At 44.5% G+C, this 23,640-nt stretch overlaps 1 protein-coding gene across 5 annotated transcripts in view; it reads left to right on the top strand.

Annotated features, from left to right (window-relative positions):
* LOC112251109 (PR domain zinc finger protein 5-like) overlaps positions 1 to 23,640 on the top strand; it is a 51,935-nt gene that overhangs the window by 5,328 nt on the left and 22,967 nt on the right. For 3 of the 5 annotated variants that reach the window (XM_042322232.1, XM_042322231.1, XM_042322234.1), the window contains 8 exons: positions 455 to 632; positions 884 to 982; positions 1,095 to 1,216; positions 3,952 to 4,031; positions 5,844 to 6,188; positions 8,382 to 8,475; positions 12,423 to 12,583; positions 21,183 to 21,276. In XM_042322232.1, coding sequence (XP_042178166.1) covers positions 455 to 632; positions 884 to 982; positions 1,095 to 1,216; positions 3,952 to 4,031; positions 5,844 to 6,188; positions 8,382 to 8,475; positions 12,423 to 12,583; positions 21,183 to 21,276 — 1,173 coding nt within the window. Of the gene's footprint in view, positions 1 to 454; positions 633 to 883; positions 983 to 1,094; positions 1,217 to 3,951; positions 4,032 to 5,843; positions 6,189 to 8,381; positions 8,476 to 12,422; positions 12,584 to 15,341; positions 15,578 to 21,182; positions 21,277 to 23,640 lie in introns of all 5 variants that reach the window. The other 2 variants (XR_006083464.1, XM_042322233.1) reach the window with 2 other exon arrangements.

Here is a 23,640-nt window from a genome sequence, read left to right as displayed (position 1 = left end):
AACAGTGTTTTGTCAGTCCAACAGTTTATGCTTGAAGTATGTAATGCTTGCACACAGCTTATACTCACACACAGCTTATACTCACACACAGCTTACACTCACACACAGCTGATACTTGATATTCACACACAGCTGATACTCACACACAGCTGATACTCACACACAGCTGATACTCACACACAGCTGATATTTACACACAGCTGATACTCACACACAGCTGATACTCACACACAGCTGATACTCACACAAAGTTGATACTCACACACAAGCTGATACTTGATACGCACACACAGCAGATACTTGATACTCACACACAGCTGATACTCACACACAGCTAATACTCACACACAGCTGATACTCACACACAGCTGATACTCACACACAGCTGATACTCACACACAGCTGATACGGCTGCATGTGTGTGTAATTTGTAATAATGACTGTATGTGTGCAGAGCTGGTGATCAAGAAGGAGGACCACCCGTGCTTGCTGTGTGAGAGCAGCTTCCCTAGCGAGGAGATCCTAGCAGCCCACCTCCAGAGCCTGCACCAGAGACCCAGTACTGAGGAGAAGGAGTACAAGTGCAGGAACTGTGGAAAGAAGTTCCCCATCAAACAAGCCCTGCAGCGCCAGTGTGTAGCCTACATCATCTCTCTACTCTACTTACCTGACACTCTATTGAGTTACACAGAAGTATGCTACCAAGTGGATCATATAGTGGAACTGACAGATTTGCACACACTCAGTACATTTTCTTACAACTGAATCAGCCTCTTTATTCGTTTTCTGATGTAGGACACCTGGAAATGTAGTAGTATTGCTGTTCATATCTTTATAGCCTCCTCCTATCTGACTCTGTATACCTCCTTCATTTTGCCCTCAGTGTTCTGCACTGTGCGGAGACCCTGGGTCCTTCAGGAGACTCTTCCAGAGCCCACCACCAGTGTTCCCTCTGCTACATCACCTTCAGCTCAGAGTCCAGGTAGGCTTACATAACTAGATACGAACATACACATTAGCATAATATGTATACAGGGGCTGCCATCTGTTCCTGTGTATTTGAGTGACTGTGTCTGTATTTTCTGTGTGTGTAGTTATGACCAGCACAAGGAGGCGTGTAGAGGAGACGCCAGGTTCATCTGTAAGGCTGAGAGTTGTGGGAAGAGGTTCAAGAGCAAAGACTCTCTGAAGAAACACAAAGGGAACGTCCACACAGGTTGGTCTCCGTCTCACAGACATGTATACAGACATATAGTCCACACTGGTGATGAAGTAAACTTAGCAAAAAAATAAACGTCCCTTTTTCAGAACCCTGTCTTTCAAAGATAATTTGTAAAACTCCAAATAACTTCACAGATCTTCATTGTAAAGGGTTTAAACACGGTTTCCCATGCTTGTTCAATGAACCATAAACAATGAATGAACGTGCACCGGTGGAACGGTCGTTAAGACACTAACAGCTTACAGACGGTAGGCAATTAAGGTCACAGTTATGAAAACTTAGGACACTAAGGAGGCCCTTCTACTGACTCTGAAAAACACCAAAAGAAAGATGCCCAGGGTCCCTGCTCATCTGCGTGAACGTGCCTGCTCATCTGCGTGAACGTGCCTTATGCATGTTGCAAGGAGGCATGAGGACTGCAGATGTGGCCAGGGCAATAAATTGCAATGTCCGTACTGTGAGACGCCTAAGACAGTGCTACAGGGAGACAGGATGGACAGCTGATCATCCTCGCAGTGGCAGACCACGTGTAACAACACTTGCACAGGATCAGTACATCCAAACATCACACCTGCGGGACAGGTACAGGATGGCAACAACAACTGCCCGAGTTACACCAGGAACGCACAATCCCTCCATCAGTGCTCAGACTGTCCGCAATAGGTTGAGAGAGGCTGGACTGAGGGCTTGTAGGCCTGTTGTAAGGCAGGTCCTCACCAGACATCACCGGCAACAACGTCACCTATGGGCACAAATCCATCGTTGCTGGACCAGACAGGACTGGCAAAAAGGTTTGTCTCACTGGGGTGATGGTCGGATCCGCGTTTATCGTCAAAGGAATGAGCGTTACACTGAGGCCTGTACTCTGGAGTGGGATTGATTTGGAGGTGGAGGGTTCGTCATGGTCTGGGGCGGTGTGTCACAGCATCATCGGACTGAGCTTGTTGTCATTGCAGGCAATCTCAACACTGTGAGTTACAGGGAAGACATCCTCCTCCCTCATGTGGTACCCTTCCTGCAGGCTCATCCTGACATGACCCTCCAACATGACAATGCCACCAGCCATACTGCTCGTTCTGTGCATGATTTCCTGCAAGACAGGAATGTCAGTGTTCTGCCATGGCCAGCGAAGTGCCCGGATCTCAATCCCATTGAGCATGTCTGGGACCTGTTGGATCGGAGGGTGAGGACTAGGGCCATTCCCCCCAGAAATGTCAGGGAACTTGCAGGTGCCTTGGTGGAAGAGTGGGGTAACATCTCACAGCAAGAACTGGCAAATCTGGTGCAGTCCATGAAGAGGAGATGCACTGCAGTACTTAATGCAGCTGGTGGCCACACCAGATACTGACTGTTACTTTTGTTCAGGGACACATCTTTCCATTTATGTTAGTCACATGTCTGTGGAAATAGTTCAGTTTATGTCTCAGTTGTTGAATCTTTTTATGTTCATACAAATATTTACACATGTTAAGTTCTCTGAAAATAAACGCAGTTGACAGTGAGAGGACGTTTCTTTTTTGCTGAGTTTTGAAATAAGTATCTGTTTTGATCTTTTAGCAGTCTGGTCAGTATAGGAGTGTGTAGGTGAGAGGCATGTGGTGTCACATGACTCGTAAATAAATGGGTCGTTCAATCAATTCTGTGCTTTTTGAGAAGTGTAACTTGGTCTAAAGAAAAATTTGATTTCACAAAATGTTAACATTCTGTTATAAAGTGCACATTGCTATCCTAATAAAATGTTTTCCTAATTCGAGGTTAAATTAAATGAATTACAAAAGTAAGTGCCTATTAAATGCCAAATAAGGTAACAGGGTTGATCGTAACAGGGTGAACCTTAAATCAACCATGAGTCCCGTTGTGACTGGGGGAATGGAAGCTTGTTGTGTGCAACAGGCAGTGGCAATTGAATGCAAGCTTCACTAAATATATATAAACTCTTTATATTTAAAACAGTTCTAGCCTTCTTCTATCTATGTGTAACATGGTTGACGTATTATGCTCAACCTGCTCAGTTTTACTCCACAAAACACCAGCAAATGGCCGAACAGAGTAGAACCAGCTCACCTGCTTTTACATGATGATTTGACTTTTAGATTTTCAATGTTTCTTGCATGTTTTCATTTTTTAAATGAAAAGTTTTATCATATTTTAATAGAGTTCAGAGTTCAGTTCATGTAGCAGGGTTGACTTTAAAATGAGGGACAGATGTAAATGAATCACTCATCACATGAAATAAATAATCATCTTCAGAAATGAATTTGTCTCAGCAACAAAATAACTAGGGATTTACAATCATGGTGAAAACTTGGAGAAATGTTGGGGTTAAGTGGGTTAGACTCTTCCTAGAAGTCACAGAGGGTGCATGGAGGGACATAGAAATTCAAAATGATGTGGAAACAACGTTGATTTAACCAATATGTGGGCAATAGATGCAGACAGCCTTCATTAGTGACCCTGTCATGTTTATGTTACATCTTGGTTGCCCCCGACAGTCAGAAGAGAACATACATCTGGTAATTAAACTTTGACCTCAAGTGATTATCTGATAGAATGTGTGTATTTGCTTCCGATGGAATTGGCGTTGCCACAAGGTGAGTGATTATGCTGTTCACTAACATGTGGAATGCCCTAACCATTGTTGCTATTGCTAGCCACGACAGCATCACAATGTAGATTGAGGCATGAAGAGCAGGATTGGTAACTCTGCTTGTCCAATCATTGTGTTTCAGGAAGTTCCAGGCGGAAGCTCATGTGCACCATCTGCAACAGGAAATGTTCCTCCTTACTGAACCTCCAGGAACATCGCAAGGTCAGGCTCCTACCTACTACCTCACTGTCTCACCTTTTCACTGCCTCTGTTTTACATGTATTCCTAGATGCGTTTTGATCCTTCAGAGATCTGGATAGGTGTAAGGTGTATGTTGTAATGGCTCCCAGTCCACTTAGCCCTCTGGTGTCTAGAGTCAGGTGTGTGTGGTTGGTTTCACACTGGCCATGTCTGTTCCTTTAAGCTCTATTTCCTCCATATCCCTCCATCACTTTTTGTTCCATTTCTTTGTTCCTGTCCCCTAATCCCACGCTCTGTCTCCTGTCTCACTCTTCTTCTCTCTCAGAAGGAGGTTGGCTTTATGTTCAAGATGTTACATTTTCAGACCGTGTGACAGTAGGGAAAGTTTGGTTTTAATTTCACAAGCTCATCCCCACAGACTCTCATGAAACCTAAGAGGCGTGGTGAGTAGACTATAAGGCTTTAACCGTGGCGGCAGGATTCTACCTCTCAGAGATTGACCCTGAAAAATGACAGAACCACAGAACCATTATGTTACATTACTTTTAGAGATTAATGGAGGTAAGGTATTTCCATCATGAACTATTTCACAGTGAGGTATCTTTATATGCTTGAAGTGAATTATCTTGGAGAGTGTATTTGCAGTGAGTTATTTGATTGACTTGCAATTGGTTTGGCTTCCCATCCAAATGAGGATTTTATATTTGACCCGTGAACCCAGCTGGTGTTTGGGTGAGGTTTCATGTTCCCTGTCAACATTGATCCAATAGATTAATCAGAAGACATTAATCCACTCTGATGAACTGAACAGCATCATAAGATATTCATAATGAACACACTTCATCAGCAAAGGTTGTGTTACTGTTAATCACTCATGTTTAAATGATCTGTTCCAGAACTATCAGTCAATCAATCAGGTTTTTCTTATCTCCAAACTGCCACCCAATGTATTTGAAAAGAGAGAGTACATTGCCCTATTCTGACCTTTTCATGCTGCCAGTGCCAGTCCTATCCATTCTGTACGTGGCACATGTGAACTTGAAAAAGGTTTAATAAGCTTTCCTGTATTACTGATGCTCTAATCATCAGTCTTTGTCTGTGAGAGAAGTTCTTTCCTCATTGACAGTAGACACAAAAAATGTGTATTGATACAGGGAGATTTGGGTCAGTTGCCACCCGAATTCAATCAATGCTTCATTCTTCTCTTGTATGAAGTAGTTTATTTGGTCCTACTTACACAGCTCATATGTTCCAGGTTTCATTGGAACAGTCGTGTGCGGAGGTTAAAAAGACATGAAGCAAAGAAAGAGAAACATTGTTGGGCCAAAGTTCTATAGAACAGAAGACATGTCACAGCTGAGCTAGAGACAGACACTTCAGAACCCAGGATTATGATTCGCACTAGAGCACTCCAACTTAGCATAATGATACGTTTGCACAAAAGCTACTTAAACCAGTCATTATTAGAATTATCCTGGACTGCTCAATCTTTGAAGCTCTGAGCGGAGGAGCATTTCAGTCTCAGCATATTGTAGCATTAGGCAGAACAGCTATCAAATGTGCTATTATTCAAACCATGCTGAGAGCAGGAGAAGGATTCAAACTTTTCAGCTGTTTAATTATATTTCTGTGTGCTGACGTAATTGAGCAAGGAGTGAAAGAGTGTGTGTATGTGTGTCTGTGAATACTACTCTGCCTGCAAGTGTGGAAAAGGTTACACATCAAGGTCATACATTGTCATTTACAGAACACAGCGTGCAGTGAAATCCATGATCTCTGTCTCTTACATAACCCCCCTGTATCTGGTCTGTTGGCTAATTTATGTATCTCCAGGTACATGAGATATTCGACTGTGCTGCCTGCGACAAGAAATTAATCTCGACCAATCAGCTTAAGCGCCACATGATCACTCACTCAGGTAAGAGAGCACACCCACACACACAGCTACACTCAGACACCGTATACTCTCTCTCTCTCTCTCTCTCTCTCTCTCTCTCTCTCTCTCTCTGTTCCTGGTTAGAGAAACGTCCGTATACCTGTGAGATCTGCAGTCGTTCGTTCAAGCGTCTGGACCAGGTGATGGCCCATAAGATCATCCACAGTGAGGAAAAGCCCTACAAGTGTAAGCTGTGTGGGAAGGAGTTTGCCCACAGGAACGTCTACAAGAACCACAAGAAGGTGAACAGGGAGGGTCAGAAAGCTGTAGTCTCTTTTCAGAATGACAGAATGCTTCAACTACATAAAAGGTGGTGTGACAGATTTAAATGGGTGGTTTTTAATATGCAAGTTTTACTGATGGAGATAATGCTGAAACTTAACAAGCACATACATACACAAACTAACATACAAGCATACTCTCACTTCTTCAGAGCTAACATTGTTAGACGTCTCTTCAGTGTTCAGAGGAACATTGGGTTTCTGTGGCGTCTGTGGCCTGCCTCCCCCTGAAGACTTCTATATTTACTTAAGGGAATAGGGTGTCACTCAGACAGACATGTGGGGTACACATAAACAAATGTACTTTGAACCTTAGCCCCTCAAGCTACTTGTCTTCATCAAGTCAACATACCAAATCAACCATGGGGCCTAACTCTAACCCAAACCCCAATACTCACACATCTGATCCCACATCAACAAAGAGACAGGAGACAGCGCTCAGATTGAACCAAGAGAAGAGATGGAGATTTAGAGGGAGTGAGAGAATAGATGAGATGTACAGTGCATTCGGAAAGTATTCAGAGCCCTTGACTTTTTCCCCATTTTGTTATGTTACAGCTTTCTTCTAAAACAGATTCAATTATTTTTCCCCTCATCAATCTACACACAATACCCCATAATGACAAAGTGAAAACAGGTTTTTAGAAATTTGTGCAAAATGATTTACAATAAAAAACAGAAATACCTATTTAAGTATTCAGACCCTTTGCTATGAGACTCGAAATTGAGCTCAGGTGCATTCTGTTTCCATTGATCATCCTTGAGAGGTTTCTACAACTTGATTGGAGTCCACCTATGGTAAATTCAATTGATTGGACATGATTTGGAAAGGCACACACCTGTCTATATAAGGTCCCACAAAACCAAGCCAATAGGTCAAAGGAATTGTCCATAGAGCCAGATTGTGTCGAGGCACAGATCTGGGGAAGGGTACCAGAAAATGTCTGCTGCAAGAACCCGATGGTCACACTGACAGAACTCTGGAGTTCCTCTGAGGAGATGGGAGAACCTTCCAGAAAGACACCACTCTCTGCAGCACTCCACCAATCAGGCCTTTATGGTAGAGTGGCCAGACGGAAGCCATTCCTCAGTAAAAGGCACATGACAGCCAGCTTGGAGTTTGCCAAAAGGCACCTAAAGGACACTCAGACCATGAGAAACAAGATTCTTTCGATTGATGAAACCAATATTGAACTCATTGGCCTGAATGCCAAGCGTTAAGTCTGGAGGAAACCTGGCACCATCCCTATGGTGAAGCATGGTGGTGGCAGCATCATGCTGTGTGGATGTTTTTCAGTAGAAGGGACTGGGAGACTAGTCAGAATCGAGGGAAAGATGAACGGAGCAAACTACAGAGAGATCCTTGATGTTAACCTGCTCCAAAGTGCTCAGGACCTTAGACTGGGGGCGAAGATTCACCTTCCAACAGGACAAAAACCTAAGCACATAGCCAAGACAACACAGGAGTGGCTTCGGGACAAGTTTCTGAATGTCCTTGAGTGGCCCAGCCAGAGCCCAGACTTGAACCCGATCTAACATCTCTGAAGAGACCTGAAAATAACTCTCCCCATCCAACCTGACAGAGCTTGAGAGGATCTGCAGATAAGAATGGGAGAAACTTCCCAAATACAGGTGTGCCAAGCTTGTAGCGTCACACCCAAGAAGACTCGAGGCTGCAATCGCTGCCAAAGGTGCTTCAACAAAGTACTGAGTAAAGGGTCTGAATACTTATGTAAATTAGATATTTCCTTTTTTTATTTGTGTTACATTTGCAAAAACCTGTTTTTTGCTTTGCCATTATGTGGTGTTGTGTGTAGATTGATGAGGGAAAAAAACTATTTAATCAATTTTAGAATAAGGCTATAATGTACCAACATTTGGAAAAAGTCAAGGGGTCTGAATACTTTCCAAATGCAGTGTATTTAGGGGGTGTCAGGGCCACACATAAGCTCTGATAGCTGTTCTCACGAACTGACCGCATAATTAAATACTTATTTACTCTATATTAGTCAATTAAATAGAAAGGAAGGTGTAGGTTTTGATGGTCAGCTAACTGGTATGTTTATACCAAGATATGTAGAGAGGGGAAATCAGAGGTAGTTTTCAGTGATGCTGTGTACCTTAACCGTAAATGCTGTCCTGTTCTTTTGCCAGACTCACTCAGAGGAGAGGCCGTTCCAGTGTGAGGAGTGCAAGGCCCTGTTCCGCACCCCCTTCTCTTTACAGCGCCACCTGCTCATCCACAACAGTAAGTATGAGTTTGTTTGTGTATCTCTCAGAGTGTGAGACTGTAGCCACTAGTACCTACGTTCCGGGCCCCTACAACACATAGATGCTATAGCCCTTAGTTCAGACCTTGTTTTAGCATGAGATACTGAGGGCTTCCACAACCTCCTGGTCCTCTGTGTCGTGGTCCTCTTAGTCCTGAGTGTCATAGTCAGCCAGACAGCCAGACAGACACAGTGTTCCTCCTAGTCCTGAGTGTCATAGCCAGACAGACAAACAGACAGACACAGTGGTCCCCCTAGTCCTGAGTGTCATAGCCAGACACAGACAGACAGACAGACAGACAGACAGACAGACACAGTGGTCCTTCAAGTCCTGAGTGTCATAGCCAGACAGACAGACACAGTGGTCATCCTAGTCCTGAGAGTCATAGCCAGACAGACAGACACAGTGGTCCTTCTAGTCCTGAGTGTCATAGCCAGACAGACGGACACAGCGGTCCTCCTAGTCCTGATTGTCATAGTCAGACAGACAGACAGACAGACACAGTGGTCCTCCTAGTCCTGGGTATCATAGTCAGACAGACAGACAGACACAGTGGTCCTTCTAGTCCTGAGTGTCATAGCCAGACAGACAGACACAGTGGTCCTTCTAGTCCTGAGTGTCATAGTCAGACAGACAGACACAGTGGTCCTCCTAGTCCTGAGTGTTACAGACAGACAGACAGACAGACAGACAGACAGACAGACAGACAGACAGACAGACAGACAGACAGACAGACAGACAGACAGACAGACAGACAGACAGAGTGGTCCACCTAGTCCTGAGTGTCATAGCCAGACACAGACAGACAGACAGACAGACAGACATACAGACACATTGGTCCTTCAAGTCCTGAGTGTCATAGCCAGACAGACAGACACAGTGGTCATCCTAGTCCTGAGTGTCATAGCCAGACAGACAGACACAGTGGTCCTTCTAGTCCTGAGTGTCATAGCCAGACAGACGGACACAGCGGTCCTCCTAGTCCTGATTGTCATAGTCAGACAGACAGACAGACACAGTGGTCCTCCTAGTCCTGAGTGTCATAGTCAGACAGACAGACAGACACAGTGGTCCTTCTAGTCCTGAGTGTCATAGCCAGACAGACAGACACAGTGGTCCTTCTAGTCCTGAGTGTCATAGTCAGACAGACAGACACAGTGGTCCTCCTAGTCCTGAGTGTACAGACAGACAGACAGACAGACAGACAGACAGACAGACAGACAGACAGACAGACAGACAGACAGACAGAGACAGACAGACAGACAGACAGACAGACAGACAGACAGACAGACAGACAGACAGACAGACACAGTGGTCACAGACAGACAGACAGACACAGTGGTCCTTCTAGTGGTCCACCTAGTCCTGAGTGTCATAGTCAGACAGACAGACAGACAGACAGACAGACAGACAGACAGACAGACAGACAGACAGACAGACAGACAGACAGACAGACAGACAGACAGACAGACAGACAGACAGACAGACAGACAGACAGACAGACAGACAGACAGACAGACAGACAGACACAGTGGTCCTCCTAGTCCTGAGTGTCATAGCCAGACAGAGAGACACTGTGGTCCTTCTAGTCCTGAGTGTCATAGCCAGACAGATAGACAGACAGACACAGTGGTCCTCCTAGTCCTGAGTGTCATAGCCAGACAGACAGACACAGTGGTCCTTCTAGTCCTGAGTGTCATAGCCAGACAGACAGACAGACACAGTGGTCATTCTAGTCCTGAGTGTCATAGTCAGACAGACAGACACAGTGGTCCTCCTAGTCCTGAGTGTCATAGCCAGACAGATAGACAGACAGACACAGTGGTCCTCCTAGTCCTGAGTGTCATAGCCAGACAGATAGACAGACAGATACAGTGGTCCTCCTAGTCCTGAGTGTCATAGCCAGTCAGACAGACAGACACAGTGGTCCTCCTAGTCCTGAGTGTCATAGCCAGACAGACACAGTGGTCATTGAGGACTGAGGAGCCCTACAGACAGTTGGTCTTGGCAGGATGGAGTCCTGCATGGTCTCCCAGTCTAGACCGATGACACAGAGATTGTGAAGCTCAAGGCATTTCCTGCTTGTGTCTCTGGAGACAGATCACTATTCACACAAATCACTAGGATACTGGGCCATGAGGCTGAGACTGGTATTATGTATCAGGTGTGTGTGTGTGTGTGTGTGTGTGTGTGTGTGTGTGAGAGAGAGAAGAGAGCAAAGAGAATAAGAGAAACAGCATGTGGGAAGAAAGTATGGTAAAGTCTGAGGAGCCAGGCCCAGCCAATCAGAATGAGTTTTTTCAAAAGGCCTTTATTACAGACAGAAATACACCTCAATTTCATCAGCTGTCCGGGTGGCTGGTCTCAAACAATCCCGCAGGTGAAGAAGCCAGATGTGGAGGTCCTGGGCTGGCGTGGTTATGAGGCCGATAAGGCATACTGACAAATTATCTAAGACAACGTTAGAGCCGGTTTATGGTAGAGAATTGGACATTACATTATCTGGCAACATCCCTGGTGGACAGTCCTGCAGTCAGCCTGCCAATTGCACGCTATTGTGTTGTATGACAAAATTGCACATTTTAGAGTGGCCTTTTATTGTCCCCAGCACAATGTGCGCACCTGTGTAATGATCATGCTGTTTTATTAGCATATTGATATGCCACACCTGTCAGGTGGATGGATTATCTTGGAAAAGGAGAACTCTCATTTGAGAGAAATAAGCTTTTTGTGCATAAAGAACATCTCTGGGATATTTGACTTCAGCTCATAGGATAGGATCACACATAGGATCAACACTTTACATGTTGTTTAGATTTTTGTTCAGTGTATATACAGAGAGAAAGAGACTAAATCTCTGTGTGTTTATGTGATGTCTCTGTCCACTTGTGTGTTCCGCTGTGAGAAAATGAAGAACAGCTATCATATCATTTGAACTTGAAATAAATATTACACCTTTACGTGGGGTCAAATGTCACTCAGTGGTAAGCCCTCAGTGTGTGTTATGATCCTCGATGTGTGTGTGTGTTTGAGTATCTGTGTGTGTTTCTGAAGGCTTTATTGAATGAACAATAGCCCTTCATATCTTCTCATAATCAATCATGTTTCTGAATGACTTAAAACCTCAGCATTAATGAAGCCTGTCCCTGACATGAATATTCATGGTGGAAGGTTTTTATGGGACCACTAGAGCGTTAACGGACACAGGCGTCTACTTGTGTCCCACTTTATTGTGCTGACCATCATGTTCCTGCTTTGTAATGGGAGAATTAACACACGTTTGGAGCCAGTACTCACTCTGCCAAGCAAACACACACTATCCAACCCACTGATCCCCCTGTAAAGCACTTCTCAACAATAGTCTCTGTTGTATGGAGTCACTGAGTTAAGGCGTGAGGAATAACACCAGGCTGTAGTTTATATGGCTCTGGTTGGGAACAGCTGAGACTTCTGCTTTTGTTTAATGTCAGAGTGATGTCTGGTGTTTTTAATGTTTTTAAATGAATGAATCATTTAAGTGCTGGCTGCTTTTTTAAATGTAATTGCTGTTAAATAAGAGATCCATTCAAAGAGCAGGCAGCTGTGTATGTTCAGTGTCCGCCTCTTTCTGTCCTCTCCTGCAATCTGTGTTACTAGGGAAGGATTCAAAATGAGTGTCATTTTAGAAAAAGGTCAACAAATAAGTACTGTCCCGAACATTTGAAAATAACATTATAGGGAGCAACAACGTAACACACATTGTTCTTTAGCCAATACAATTATCCCGTAGAAATAGTTTTCAGTCCTACTGTGAGGGAAAGTTCTGCTTTTAGAAGCATAATAATGGATCCATCTCTTCTCCTCCTCCCTAGAAAATAAGAGGATGCAGAAAAGAGACTATTGGAAAGTGTCTTTCTTTACTGTCATCTTTTGTCACTTCTCCAGGTGAGAGGACATTTAAGTGTGACCAATGTGATGCCACCTTCAAGAGAAAAGACACGCTCAACGTGCACATCCAGGTGGTACACGACGGACACAAGAAGTACAAGTGTGACCTGTGTGAGAAGGCCTTCGTCACCCCCTCTGTTCTCAAGAGCCACAAGAAGGTGAGTTCAGCAATCACTGCCAGTCTGACACACTGTAGAGCCCAGTCCAGACATTGTCAATCTTTCCCAGAGAAAATCCTCTTTCAAATAATTATCCAGTATGTGTGTGTGCTTTTTCAAAAAATAATTATATGTATGATTGTCCTTTGAAAGTTAAAGGAAAGTATAGGAAATTGAGATTGCTGTTCTCTTGTTATCTCTCTTAGGAACTAGGCTACAGTATATAGTCATCCTCCACCATTGGTCCCCATGCAGCCCAGGAATCATCCGGTCTCTGTTTGTAAATGACATATAACATTTAGTCCATTAGCTCCACAGGGTTTCAAAGCACAGGACAGATCCCAGAGCAGATTACCAGCCTCAATATAACATTTAGTCCATTAGCTCCACAGGGTTTCAAAGCACAGAACAGATCCCAGAGCAGATTACCAGCCTCAATATAACATTTAGTCCATTAGTTCCACAGGGTTTCAAAGCTCAGAACAGATCCCAGAGCAGATTACCAGCCTCAATATAACATTTAGTCCATTAGTTCCACAGGGTTTCAAAGCACAGAACAGATCCCAGAGCAGATTACCAGCCTCAATATAACATTTTCCGCTTGGGTTATTGATCAGAGTGAGACCAAACTGTTTCTTGCCACAGAAAGACTAAAACATAACATGGCCTTAGTACAGTAGGACTGAAGACAGACAGGCACATGAGTTGTCTCTCTCCGGCCGGCCGATGTTCAGAAACTGTGGACTTCTGAGAGCTCTGCTCTGGCAGTGATTAAAGACAGGTGGCTGAGCCCAAGAGACCTGGCTGGGACTGAACACCAGGTGTCCCAAATGGCACCCTTTGTCCTATATAGTGCACTACTTTTGGCCAGGCCCTGGTCAAAAGTAGTGCACTATATAGGAAATAGGGTGCCGTTTCAGACGGGAAAGACACTGAGTACATGGTGCACTGTGTGTTGTACTACACTGTAGAGAGCACAGTCTTTATCCTCCATTTTCTATTCCGCTCATGACAGGAGAGTAAGGATCGTCTTGTTCCTGTCATCTGAGTTTCTTTTCCTCCAGGTGCTGTCTGAGTGTCCTCTCCACTGACAGGTTGATCTGAACATCAACAGTAATTATGTGTTTCTCTGGCAGCCCTAGTTTAGTCTTCCTCTCAGAACATCCTGCAATTGTCAACATTATTCTTAAAGTCAGAGTTGTGTATAGGGGAGACTGGGGACAATTGTCAAATGTTTTGTATTTTAGGCCAGTCATTTTTTGATATAAGAAACTTACATATGTCTCCTAATCATTCATACCATTTATAGGTCTATAACATGAAGCAGTCAGATAACATTATTGATTTCAATCTGAAATGTCCAGACGTTACATTTGCCCCTTGCTAAGGGCTGGGGCCAAATGTAACACCTAAAAAATTATGTACCGGCCGTTGTTGGTGGAAGAAGGTGAGGACCAATGCGCAGCGTGGAAAGTGTCCATATTGATCATTTATTATCACGACAACACTAAACAAAATAACAAAGGAGAATGAACGAAATGAAACAGGTTTTCATGGTGTAGACACAAAACAGAAAACAATCACCCACAACTCAAGGGTGAAAAACAGGCTACCTAAGTATGGTTCCCAATCACGGACAACGATTGACAGCTGCCTCTGATTGACAACCATACCAGGCCAAACACAGAAATACCAAATCATAGGAAAACTAACATAGACAACCTACGCAACACACACCCTGACCATACTAAAACAAAGACATAACAAAATAACTAAGGTCAGAACATGACAAATAAACCCAAAAAATCACTTCACTTCAAAAACATTCATGTTTATGAATTATCATAGACACATGTAATGATTTTGCAAAAAATATGATTATTTATATGTACGTAACCAGTATTTACAGTAACACCCCTGTTTGTGCATGGCCATTGTGTTCCTCTCAAAACATTTGAATAGTTTGATGGTGCTCAGTGATATCTGTTTACAACTTCTTTGGCACTCTACAGGACCCCAAGGCTAAAGTTAGTTTTTGTATAATGAATGTGTAATTCATACAATCCGAAAGTAAAAAAAAAAAAGCTTAATTTGGCTGCTTGGCTCAGGTTCATTTTAACACTGCGTTACAATTGCCCCCAACCCAGCAGCCATGACAACGCCTCATGTGCCTAGCAAGAGACAACAATAGTGACACATGTCAATCATGTCAATGTTTAGTCAACTTACAGTATAGTGATAAAAATGATGCTAGTTTGAATTCTTGAACATGAATGCTCAGGACAGTAAAATAAAAATCCAGCTGGTCTAAAACATAGTGAGAGCCGGGAGAGAACCTGAATGGAGATGTAATGATAGACTTTCATCACTCTAGTGTTTCTGTGGAGAAAGGTTTAACAATTGCCCCCCTTCTCCCCTACATGCAGCATGTGTTTTCTCTCTCTCTGCCATGCAGTGTGTGCCGTCAACACTGAACCATCAGATCCTCCTCTTCACCCTCAGGGCTGGGCGTCTCAGGCTCTGCACTTTCTTGGATTGCATCCTACCGGGCAGGTTGCTCCTACCAGGTGACATGGAGAGGACCTGTGTCTGCACCACAGTCTCCTCACTACTGGTGTCCCCCAGGTCTCTTGGTCCTTTCCTCTTCTCTCTCTACACCAAGTCCCTCGGCTCTGTCATATCCTCACATGGTCTCTCCTATCATTGCTATGTGGATGACACTCAACTACTTTTCTCTTTCCCCCTTCGGACACCCAAGAGACGACACGCATCCCTGTGTACCTGGCCAATATCTCAGCCCACCACCTCAAGCTCAACCTCGGCAAGACGGAGCTGCTCTTCCTCCTGGGGAAGGACCTGCCTGCTCAAAGACCTCTCCATCACAGTTGACAACTCCACAGTGTCGCACTTCCAGAGTGCAAAGATCCTTGGCGTGGCCCTGGACAACACCCTGTCGTTCTCTGCAAACATCAAAGCAGTGACTCGCTCCTGCAGGTACAACATCCGTAGAGTACGACCCTACCTCACACAGCAAGTGGCGCAGGTCCTAATCCAGGCACTTGTCATCTCCCTTCTGTCTGGGCTCCCCGATGGTGCCATCAAACCACTGCAATTTATCCAGAACGCTGTAACCTTCCCAAGTTCTCACATGTCACCCTGCTCCTCCCATGTCACCCTGCTCCTCCCATGTCACCCTGCTCCTCCCATGTCACCCTGCTCCTCCCATGTCACCCCGCTCCTCCCATGTCACCCTGCTCCTCCCATGTCACCCTGCTCCTCCCATGTCACCCTTCTCCTCCCATGTCACCCTGCTCCTCCCATGTCACCCTTCTCCTCCCATGTCACCCTGCTCCTGCCACGTCACCCTCCTCCCATGTCACCCCGCTCCCCCATGTCACCCCGCTCCTCCCATGTCACCCCGCTCCTCCCATGTCACCCTGCTCCTCCCATGTCACCCTGCTCCTCCCATGTCACCCTGCTCCTCCCATGTCACCCTGCTCCTCCCATGTCACCCTGCTCCTCCCATGTCACCCCGCTCCTCCCATGTCACCCTGTCACCCCGCTCCTCCCATGTCACCCTGCTCCTCCCATGTCACCCTGCTCCTCCCATGTCACCCTGCTCCTCCCATGTCACCCCGCTCCTCCCATGTCACCCTGCTCCTCCCATATCACCCTGCTCCTCCCATGTCACACCGCTCCTTCCTCACACTCCACTGGCTTCCAGTAGAAGCTCACATCCACTACAAGACCATGGTACTTACCTACAGAGCAGCAAGGGGAACTGCACCTCCCTACCATCAGGCTCTGCTCAAACCCTACACCCTAACCCGAGCACTCCGTTCTGCCACCTCTGGGCCTTTTGGCACCATGGGGAGGTAGCAGAGTCCCTGCCCATCTTCTGAAAGCACCTGAAACCCTACCTCTTCAAAGAGTATCTTAAATAATCCTCCTCCTTACCTCAACCCCCCTTCTATTATCTCTGACTTTGCTGATAGCTACTTCATTGAGAAAAAATTATCTTATTATGACTGTGATATGTGGTTGTCCCACCTAGCTATCGAAATATGAATGTACTAATTCTGGATAAGAGCGTCTGCTAAATGACTCAATTGTAAAATGGTAGAATGTACAATACCACTATATTGTTTTTGTTTTGTGTGTGAAGAAATGACAGCGGTTTTAGCCAAGTTATTCATGTCACATCCATATTACAAGGATGGTTTAATGATTACGTCTAACCCCAATACCTTGAAAAGTGTTGTTTTGGAACATAATGTTCCATAGGGAAAACTATATGAAGCTTTTTATGATGTAAGAATACCAGTGATATTTCTCCTTGTCCTTCAAACAACAAACCAAACAATTGTACATTGAGGCATCTGGAAGACATCTGTCTGTGTGAGAGAGAGGGAGAATGAAGGAAAGGGCTTATGTAACATAACGCCGGTGGCGTGGGATGCAGGGGGTGATGGGGGATGGAGAGAAGAGGAGGATAGAAAGGGGGTACTCCTGTCTATATTGTTGTACTGCTGTTTAAACTGTCACTCAGCATTTGAGCTTCTTATACTTGTGTTTATTCTGTGGAATTGACATCAGGCCAGCAGCAGAATTCTCAACATACCTACCTTTCAGCAGAGAGTAAGAAAGAGAGGGAGTGAAGGAGAATGAAGGATGAAAGAAAGAGGGTGAGACCATTTAGGCTTGCTGGGTGCAGCACACTCCTCTCTTTCTACACATTCTCCTTTGTGCATACATACAGTGGGGCAAAAAAGTATTTAGTCAGCCACCAATTGTGCAAGTTCTCCCACTTAAAAAGATGAGAGAGGCCCGTAATTTTCATCATAGGTGCACTTCAACTATGACAGACAAAATGAGAAAAAAAAATCCAGAAATTCACATTGTAGGATTTTTAATGAATTTATTTGCAAATTATGGTGGAAAAAAGTATTTGGTCAATAACAAAAGTTTATCTCAATACTTTGTTATATACCGTTTGTTGGCAATGACAGAGGTCAAACGTTTTCTGTAAGTCTTCACAAGGTTTTCACACACTGTTGCTGATATTTTGGCCCATTCCTCCATGCAGATCTCCTCTAGAGCAGTGATGTTTTGGGGCTGTTGCTGGGCAACACGGACTTTCAACTCCCTCCAAAGATTTTCTATGGGGTTCAGATCTGGAGACTGGCTAGGCCACTCCAGGACTTTGAAATGCTTCTTACGAAGCCACTCCTTCGTTGCCCGGGCAGTGTGTTTGGGATCATTGTCATGCTGAAAGCCCCAGCCACGTTTCATCTTCAATGCCCTTGCTGATGGAAGGAGGTTTTCACTCAAAATCTCACGATACATGGCCCCATTCATTCTTTCCTTTACACGGATCAGTTGTCCTGGTCCCTTTGCAGAAAAACAGCCCCACAGCATGTTGTTTCCACCCCCATGCTTCACAGTAGGTATGGTGTTCTTTGGATGCAACTAAACATTCTTTGTCCTCCAAACACGACAAGTTGAGTTTTTACCAAAAAGTTATATTTTGGTTTCATCTGACCATATGACATTCTCCCAATCTTCTTCTGGATCATCCAAATGCTATCTAGCAAACTTCAGACGGCCCTGGACATGTACTGGCTTGAGCAGGGGGACACGTCTGGCACCGCAGGATTTGAGTCCCTGGCGGCGTAGTGTGTTACTGATGGTAGGCTTTGTTACTTTGGTCCCAGCTCTCTGCAGGTCATTCACTAGGTCCCTCCGTGTGGTTCTTGTGATCATTTTGACCCCACGGGGTGAGATCTTGCATGGAGCCCCAGATCGAGGGAGATTATCAGTGGTCTTGTATGTCTTCCATTTCCTAATAATTGCTCCCACTGTTGATTTCTTCAAACCAAGCTGCTTATCTATTGCAGATTCAGTCTTCCCATCCTGGTGCAGGTCTACAATGTTGTTTCTGGTGTCCTTTGACAGCTCTATGGTCTTGGCCATAGTGGAGTTTGGAGTGTGACTGTTTGAGGTTGTGGACAGGTGTCTTTTATACTGATAACAAGTTCAAACAGGTGCCATTAATACAGGTAACGAGTGGAGGACAGAGGAGCCTCTTAAAGAATAAATTACAGGTCTGTGAGAGCCAGAAATCTTGCTTGTTTGTAGGTGACCAAATACTTATTTTCCACCATAATTTGCAAATAAAATCATTAAAAATCCTACAATGTGATTTTCTGTTTTTTTTTCTTCTCATTTTGTCTGTCATAGTTGAAGTGTACCTATGATGTACCTACCTCTCATCTTTTTAAGTGGGATAACTTGCACAATTGGTGGCTGACTAAATACTTTTTTGCCCCACTGTATAGTGCCCCCCAGTCGTGTTCAGAGAATAGACTGACCTGAGTGTGTTTGAGGAGCAAGGGGAGAAAGCGGGAGGAGGAGAGGAATGCAAGCAGAGCAGATCTATCTGGTCTCCACCCTACCCCTCACCCTCCTGGCTCTTTGTCTCTAATGAGATGCCTGCATCGTTTGTATTCTTTAATCCAGCTTCCAGGAGAAAGACTTAATTGAAACCACTAGTCAGCCTGTAGGGTTCCCATGTAGAGCCTGTAGAGTTCAGAGCCTGTATAGTTCTCATTGGAGAGCCTGTATTATTATTTGACCCTGCTGGTCATCTATGAACATTTGAACATCTTGGCCATGTTATAATCTCCACCCGACACAGCCAGAAGAGGACTGGCCACCCCTCATAGCCTGGTTCCTCTCTAGGTTTCTTAGGTTATGGCCTTTCTAGGGAGTTCTTCCTAGCCACTGTGCTTCTACACCTGCATTGCTTGCTGTTTGGGGGTTTAGGCTGGGTTTCAGTACAGCACTTTGTGACATCAGCTGATGTAAGAAGGGCTTTATAAATACATTTGATTGATTGATTAATTTATTGATTGTAGAGTTCAGAGCCTCTACAGTTCTCATTGGAGAGCCTGTATAGTTCTTATTGGAGAGCCTGTAGAGTTCAGAGCCTGTATAGTTCTTATTGGAGAGCTGTAGAGCTCAGAGCCTGTATAGTTCTCATTGGAGAGCCTCTATAGTTCTCATTGGAGAGCTGTAGAGCTCAGAGCCTGTATAGTTCTCATTGGAGAGCCTCTATAGTTCTCATTGGAGAGCCTCTATAGTTCTTATTGGAGAGCTGTAGAGCTCAGAGCCTGTATAGTTCTCATTGGAGAGCCTCTATAGTTCTCATTGGAGAGCTGTAGAGCTCAGAGCCTGTATAGTTCTCATTGGAGAGCCTCTATAGTTCTCATTGGAGAGCTGTAGAGCTCAGAGCCTGTATAGTTCTCATTGGAGAGCCTCTATAGTTCTCATTGGAGAGCTGTAGAGCTCAGAGCCTGTATAGTTCTCATTGGATAGCCTGTATAGTTCTCATTGGAGAGCCTGTAGAGTTCCCATTGGAGAGCCTGTTGAATTCAGAACCTATAGAGTTCCCATTGGAGAGCTGTAGAGTTCAGAGCCTATAGAGTTTCCATTGGAGAGCCTGTAGAGTTCAGAGCCTGTATAGTTCCCATTGGAGTGCCTGTTGAATTCAGAACATATAGAGTTCCCATTGGAAAGCCTGTAGAACTCAGAGCCTATTGACTTCCCATTGGAGAGCTGTAGAGTTCCCATTGGAGAGCCTGTTGAATTCAGAACCTATAGAGTTCCCATTGGAGAGCTGTAGAGTTCAGAGCCTATAGAGTTCCCATTGGAGAGCCTGTAGAGTTCAGAGCCTGTATAGTTCCCATTGGAGAGCTGTAGAGTTCCCATTGGAGAGCATGTTGAATTCAGAACATATAGAGTTCCCATTGGAGAACTGTAGAGTTCCCATTGGAGAGCTGTAGAGTTCCCATTGGAGAGCTGTAGAGTTTCCATTGGAGAGCTGTAGAGTTTCCATTGGAGAGCTGTAGAGTTCCCATTGGAGAGCTGTAGAGTTCCCATTGGAGAGCAGTAGAGTTCCCATTGGAGAGCTGTAGAGTTCCCATTGGAGAGCTGTAGAGTTCCCATTGGAGAGCTGTAGAGTTCCCATTGGAGAGCCTGTTGAATTCAGAACCTATAGAGTTCCCATTGGAGAGCTGTAGAGTTCAGAGCCTATAGAGTTCCCATTGGAGAGCTGTAGAGTTCAGAGCCTATAGAGTTCCCATTGGAGAGCTGTAGAGTTCAGAGCCTATAGAGTTCCCATTGGAGAGCTGTAGAGTTCCCATGAACACCAGTGTCTAGCAACAGTGTCTAGTTGCAGTGTGGTCTGGTCTTTCAGGGGGGTAGATGCTCCCAGTGCTGAACAGGGTCTCTGATTAAATGACTGACATCAAATATTTGTCAGAAGATCACCCTTGAATTCACCCTGCATGAGGTTGACTTTGAGTCTGTTTTGTTGTTGTTGACAATATACAGTATATTAAACAACTTTGATAATTTATCCAACACTTTATTAAAAATACTTTGTAAATGGTATATAACCATGGGGCATTTAACTGGACTTTAAGAGCTTCTCTCTTTAGTGTCCTCTTTAGTGCTCTGTAATGAGGCAAAGTTGTACCACTGCATGTTCCAATTGTCTTTCCTAAATACAAACAAGATGTTTTCTGATCTTTTCCAGATGCACACAGGGGAAAAGGAGAAGATCTGCCCATATTGTGGACAGAAGTTTGCCAGCAATGGAACTTTGAGGGTTCACATCCGCAGCCATACAGGTCAGTAGGCCTCCCATAACCGGTCATTTGGACAAATTCAACTATATTGTCCTAATTGTTTGGTTAAATTCATCAACTGTCATTGAACATCACAAACTGTAAAACGGTGTGAGATCGACCAATCCAATCTACCAGATCCACCCTACCAGCCCGCTAGCCTGCTCCCCAGAGCTCAGAATGGTAACAGTGTCTCAGAGTGGATGTTCATTAAACTGCCTTGAACTGGAGAGCTACACATTCCTGTGTGTTTCCTTACCAACAGACTAGTGCAGAGACCTGGCACAGTCACACTCCTTCCATCTACCCCTCCCTCCCTTTTTTTTATTTCTCTACTTCTACTTGTCTTTTTGGCTCTTGCCTCTCTCCCACTTAGACTCTCCCCTGTCTTTCCCCACCGATCTTTCCTGTTCTCCCCTGTCTTCCCCCACCGATCTTTCCTGTTCTCTCCCCTGTCTTTCCCCACCGATCTTTCCTGTTCTCTCCCCTGTCTTCCACCACCGATCTTTCCTGTTCTCCTCTTGTCTTCCCCCACCGATCTTTCCTGTTCTCCTCTTGTCTTCCCTGTATGTGAGATTGAATCCTCACTCCAGTCATGCCACATACATCCTCTCAGGCTATGTAGCTCCCAACAAACAATGGTGATTTCCATTCCCCAATCCCCTTAATCTCTAGATTGTGTTTGCAGATTTTTAGTACAAAAGATTTTCCATGGGCTTTTCTGCCATTGAGATCCAAAGTACACACATAATCACTAGTGCATCAATCACTATCACGACCATCACTACTATCACTGACCACCATCCAATTTAAATTAATTATGTCCCGTTTTCCAGTCATATATACCTAATCAGGGCTCTATGATTAAGGAATCAAATGCCTTTTGACTGTTTTTATAATGTGCTAATTTATCTATGACTAAATATCTATTAACCTAATGCCTATTCCTACTTATTTAGGTAAGGATTTAGTCTGAAACCATTTCATTGCTAGCTCAGTTCTACTCACCCTCTCTATAGGTTCCAAAGCCACTAAATAAAGAGTGAGTGTGTGTATCTGGTGTGTGTGTGTGTGTGTGGCAGTGTGGAACATGGATGAGGCTGTTTGTATTTATATAGAATAAACCAAAGAGCGGGGCTGTGGGGGAATGCAGTGTGAGGGGTGGGAGCGGAGGGGACACCTCAAAGAAAGAAAAGAGGAAGGAGAGAAGAGAGAGAAAAGACCACTCCAAGAAAGCATACAGCGGGATGACCCTTGACCCTGACTGGCTGTAAATCTGTCCTCTCATTCTATAGCCCAGAACTCACTTGACCAAGCTTTTGTTGTTTCTTGTGTAAAGAAAGTTGAGGAAAAGTGTGAGTTATTCCCATTAAAAAAAACTCAACAAGGCTACTTTTTTTCTCTTACATTGAGGAGTTATTTGTTGGGCATACATACGGTTCTTTCCAGAACAGCTTTGAAGTGTTAGTGTAGCATTATGCATGAACTATACAGGGAATGCATAGTGTGGGCTTACAAATGATGCTGTATGAACTGAACCAGTAGTGGGGGTATTTTAATTGGGGTAGAGTATCTCCCTTCTAGTGGCATTTGACCTCTCTGCAGGTAGGAAGACAGAGGTATGACTAGTGCATGTCTGTTAGGTTTTGTTAAGTACAGTTAAAAAGGAAGGACACTTATCATGTCCTGTAAAACAAACTGTGTAAAAACAAGACATTTGTGAAAGACTTGTGTTGTCTCTGTACACTACTAGGTGTCGTTTTGTTCATGTGGCTGCTAGTTCTGTAAATAAACCTTTAACGTGGCATCTCTCCCTGTCAATAATCTCCTTAAAGGAAGCCCCCAGCTGAGGTCAAAGGCCTGTATGTTGACAGCCTCTCTAGATTGTAAAAAGTTCAAGCCTGATATTCTTTGATTTACCAGTGTCCCTTCACAGGAACAGCACAGCTTCACTTATTTACCGGATAAACAATAAACACACTGGATGATTTGCAAAGTTTTGTCACAGCAGGTGTTTTCCCCCCCGGGAGCAGTTATCACTGGACACTGGTAATCACTGTATCACTGGACACTGGTAATCACTGTTTCACTGGACACTGGTAATCACTGTTTCACTGGACACTGGTAATCACTGTTTCACTGGACACTGGTAATCACTGTTTCACTGGACACTGGTAATCACTGTTTCACTGGACACTGGTAATCACTGTTTCACTGGACACTGATAATCACTGTTTCACTGGACACTGGTAATCACTGTTTCACTGGACACTGGTAATCACTGTTTCACTGGACACTGGTAATCACTGTTTCACTGGAGACTGGTAATCACTGTTTCACTGGACACTGGTAATCACTGTTTCACTG

The sequence above is a fragment of the Oncorhynchus tshawytscha genome, linkage group LG05, assembly GCF_018296145.1.
Source record: "Oncorhynchus tshawytscha isolate Ot180627B linkage group LG05, Otsh_v2.0, whole genome shotgun sequence".
Taxonomy (NCBI): domain Eukaryota; kingdom Metazoa; phylum Chordata; class Actinopteri; order Salmoniformes; family Salmonidae; genus Oncorhynchus; species Oncorhynchus tshawytscha.
The sequence above is the reverse complement of the archived record's forward strand: the minus strand, read 5'-3'. Positions and strand labels throughout refer to the sequence as shown.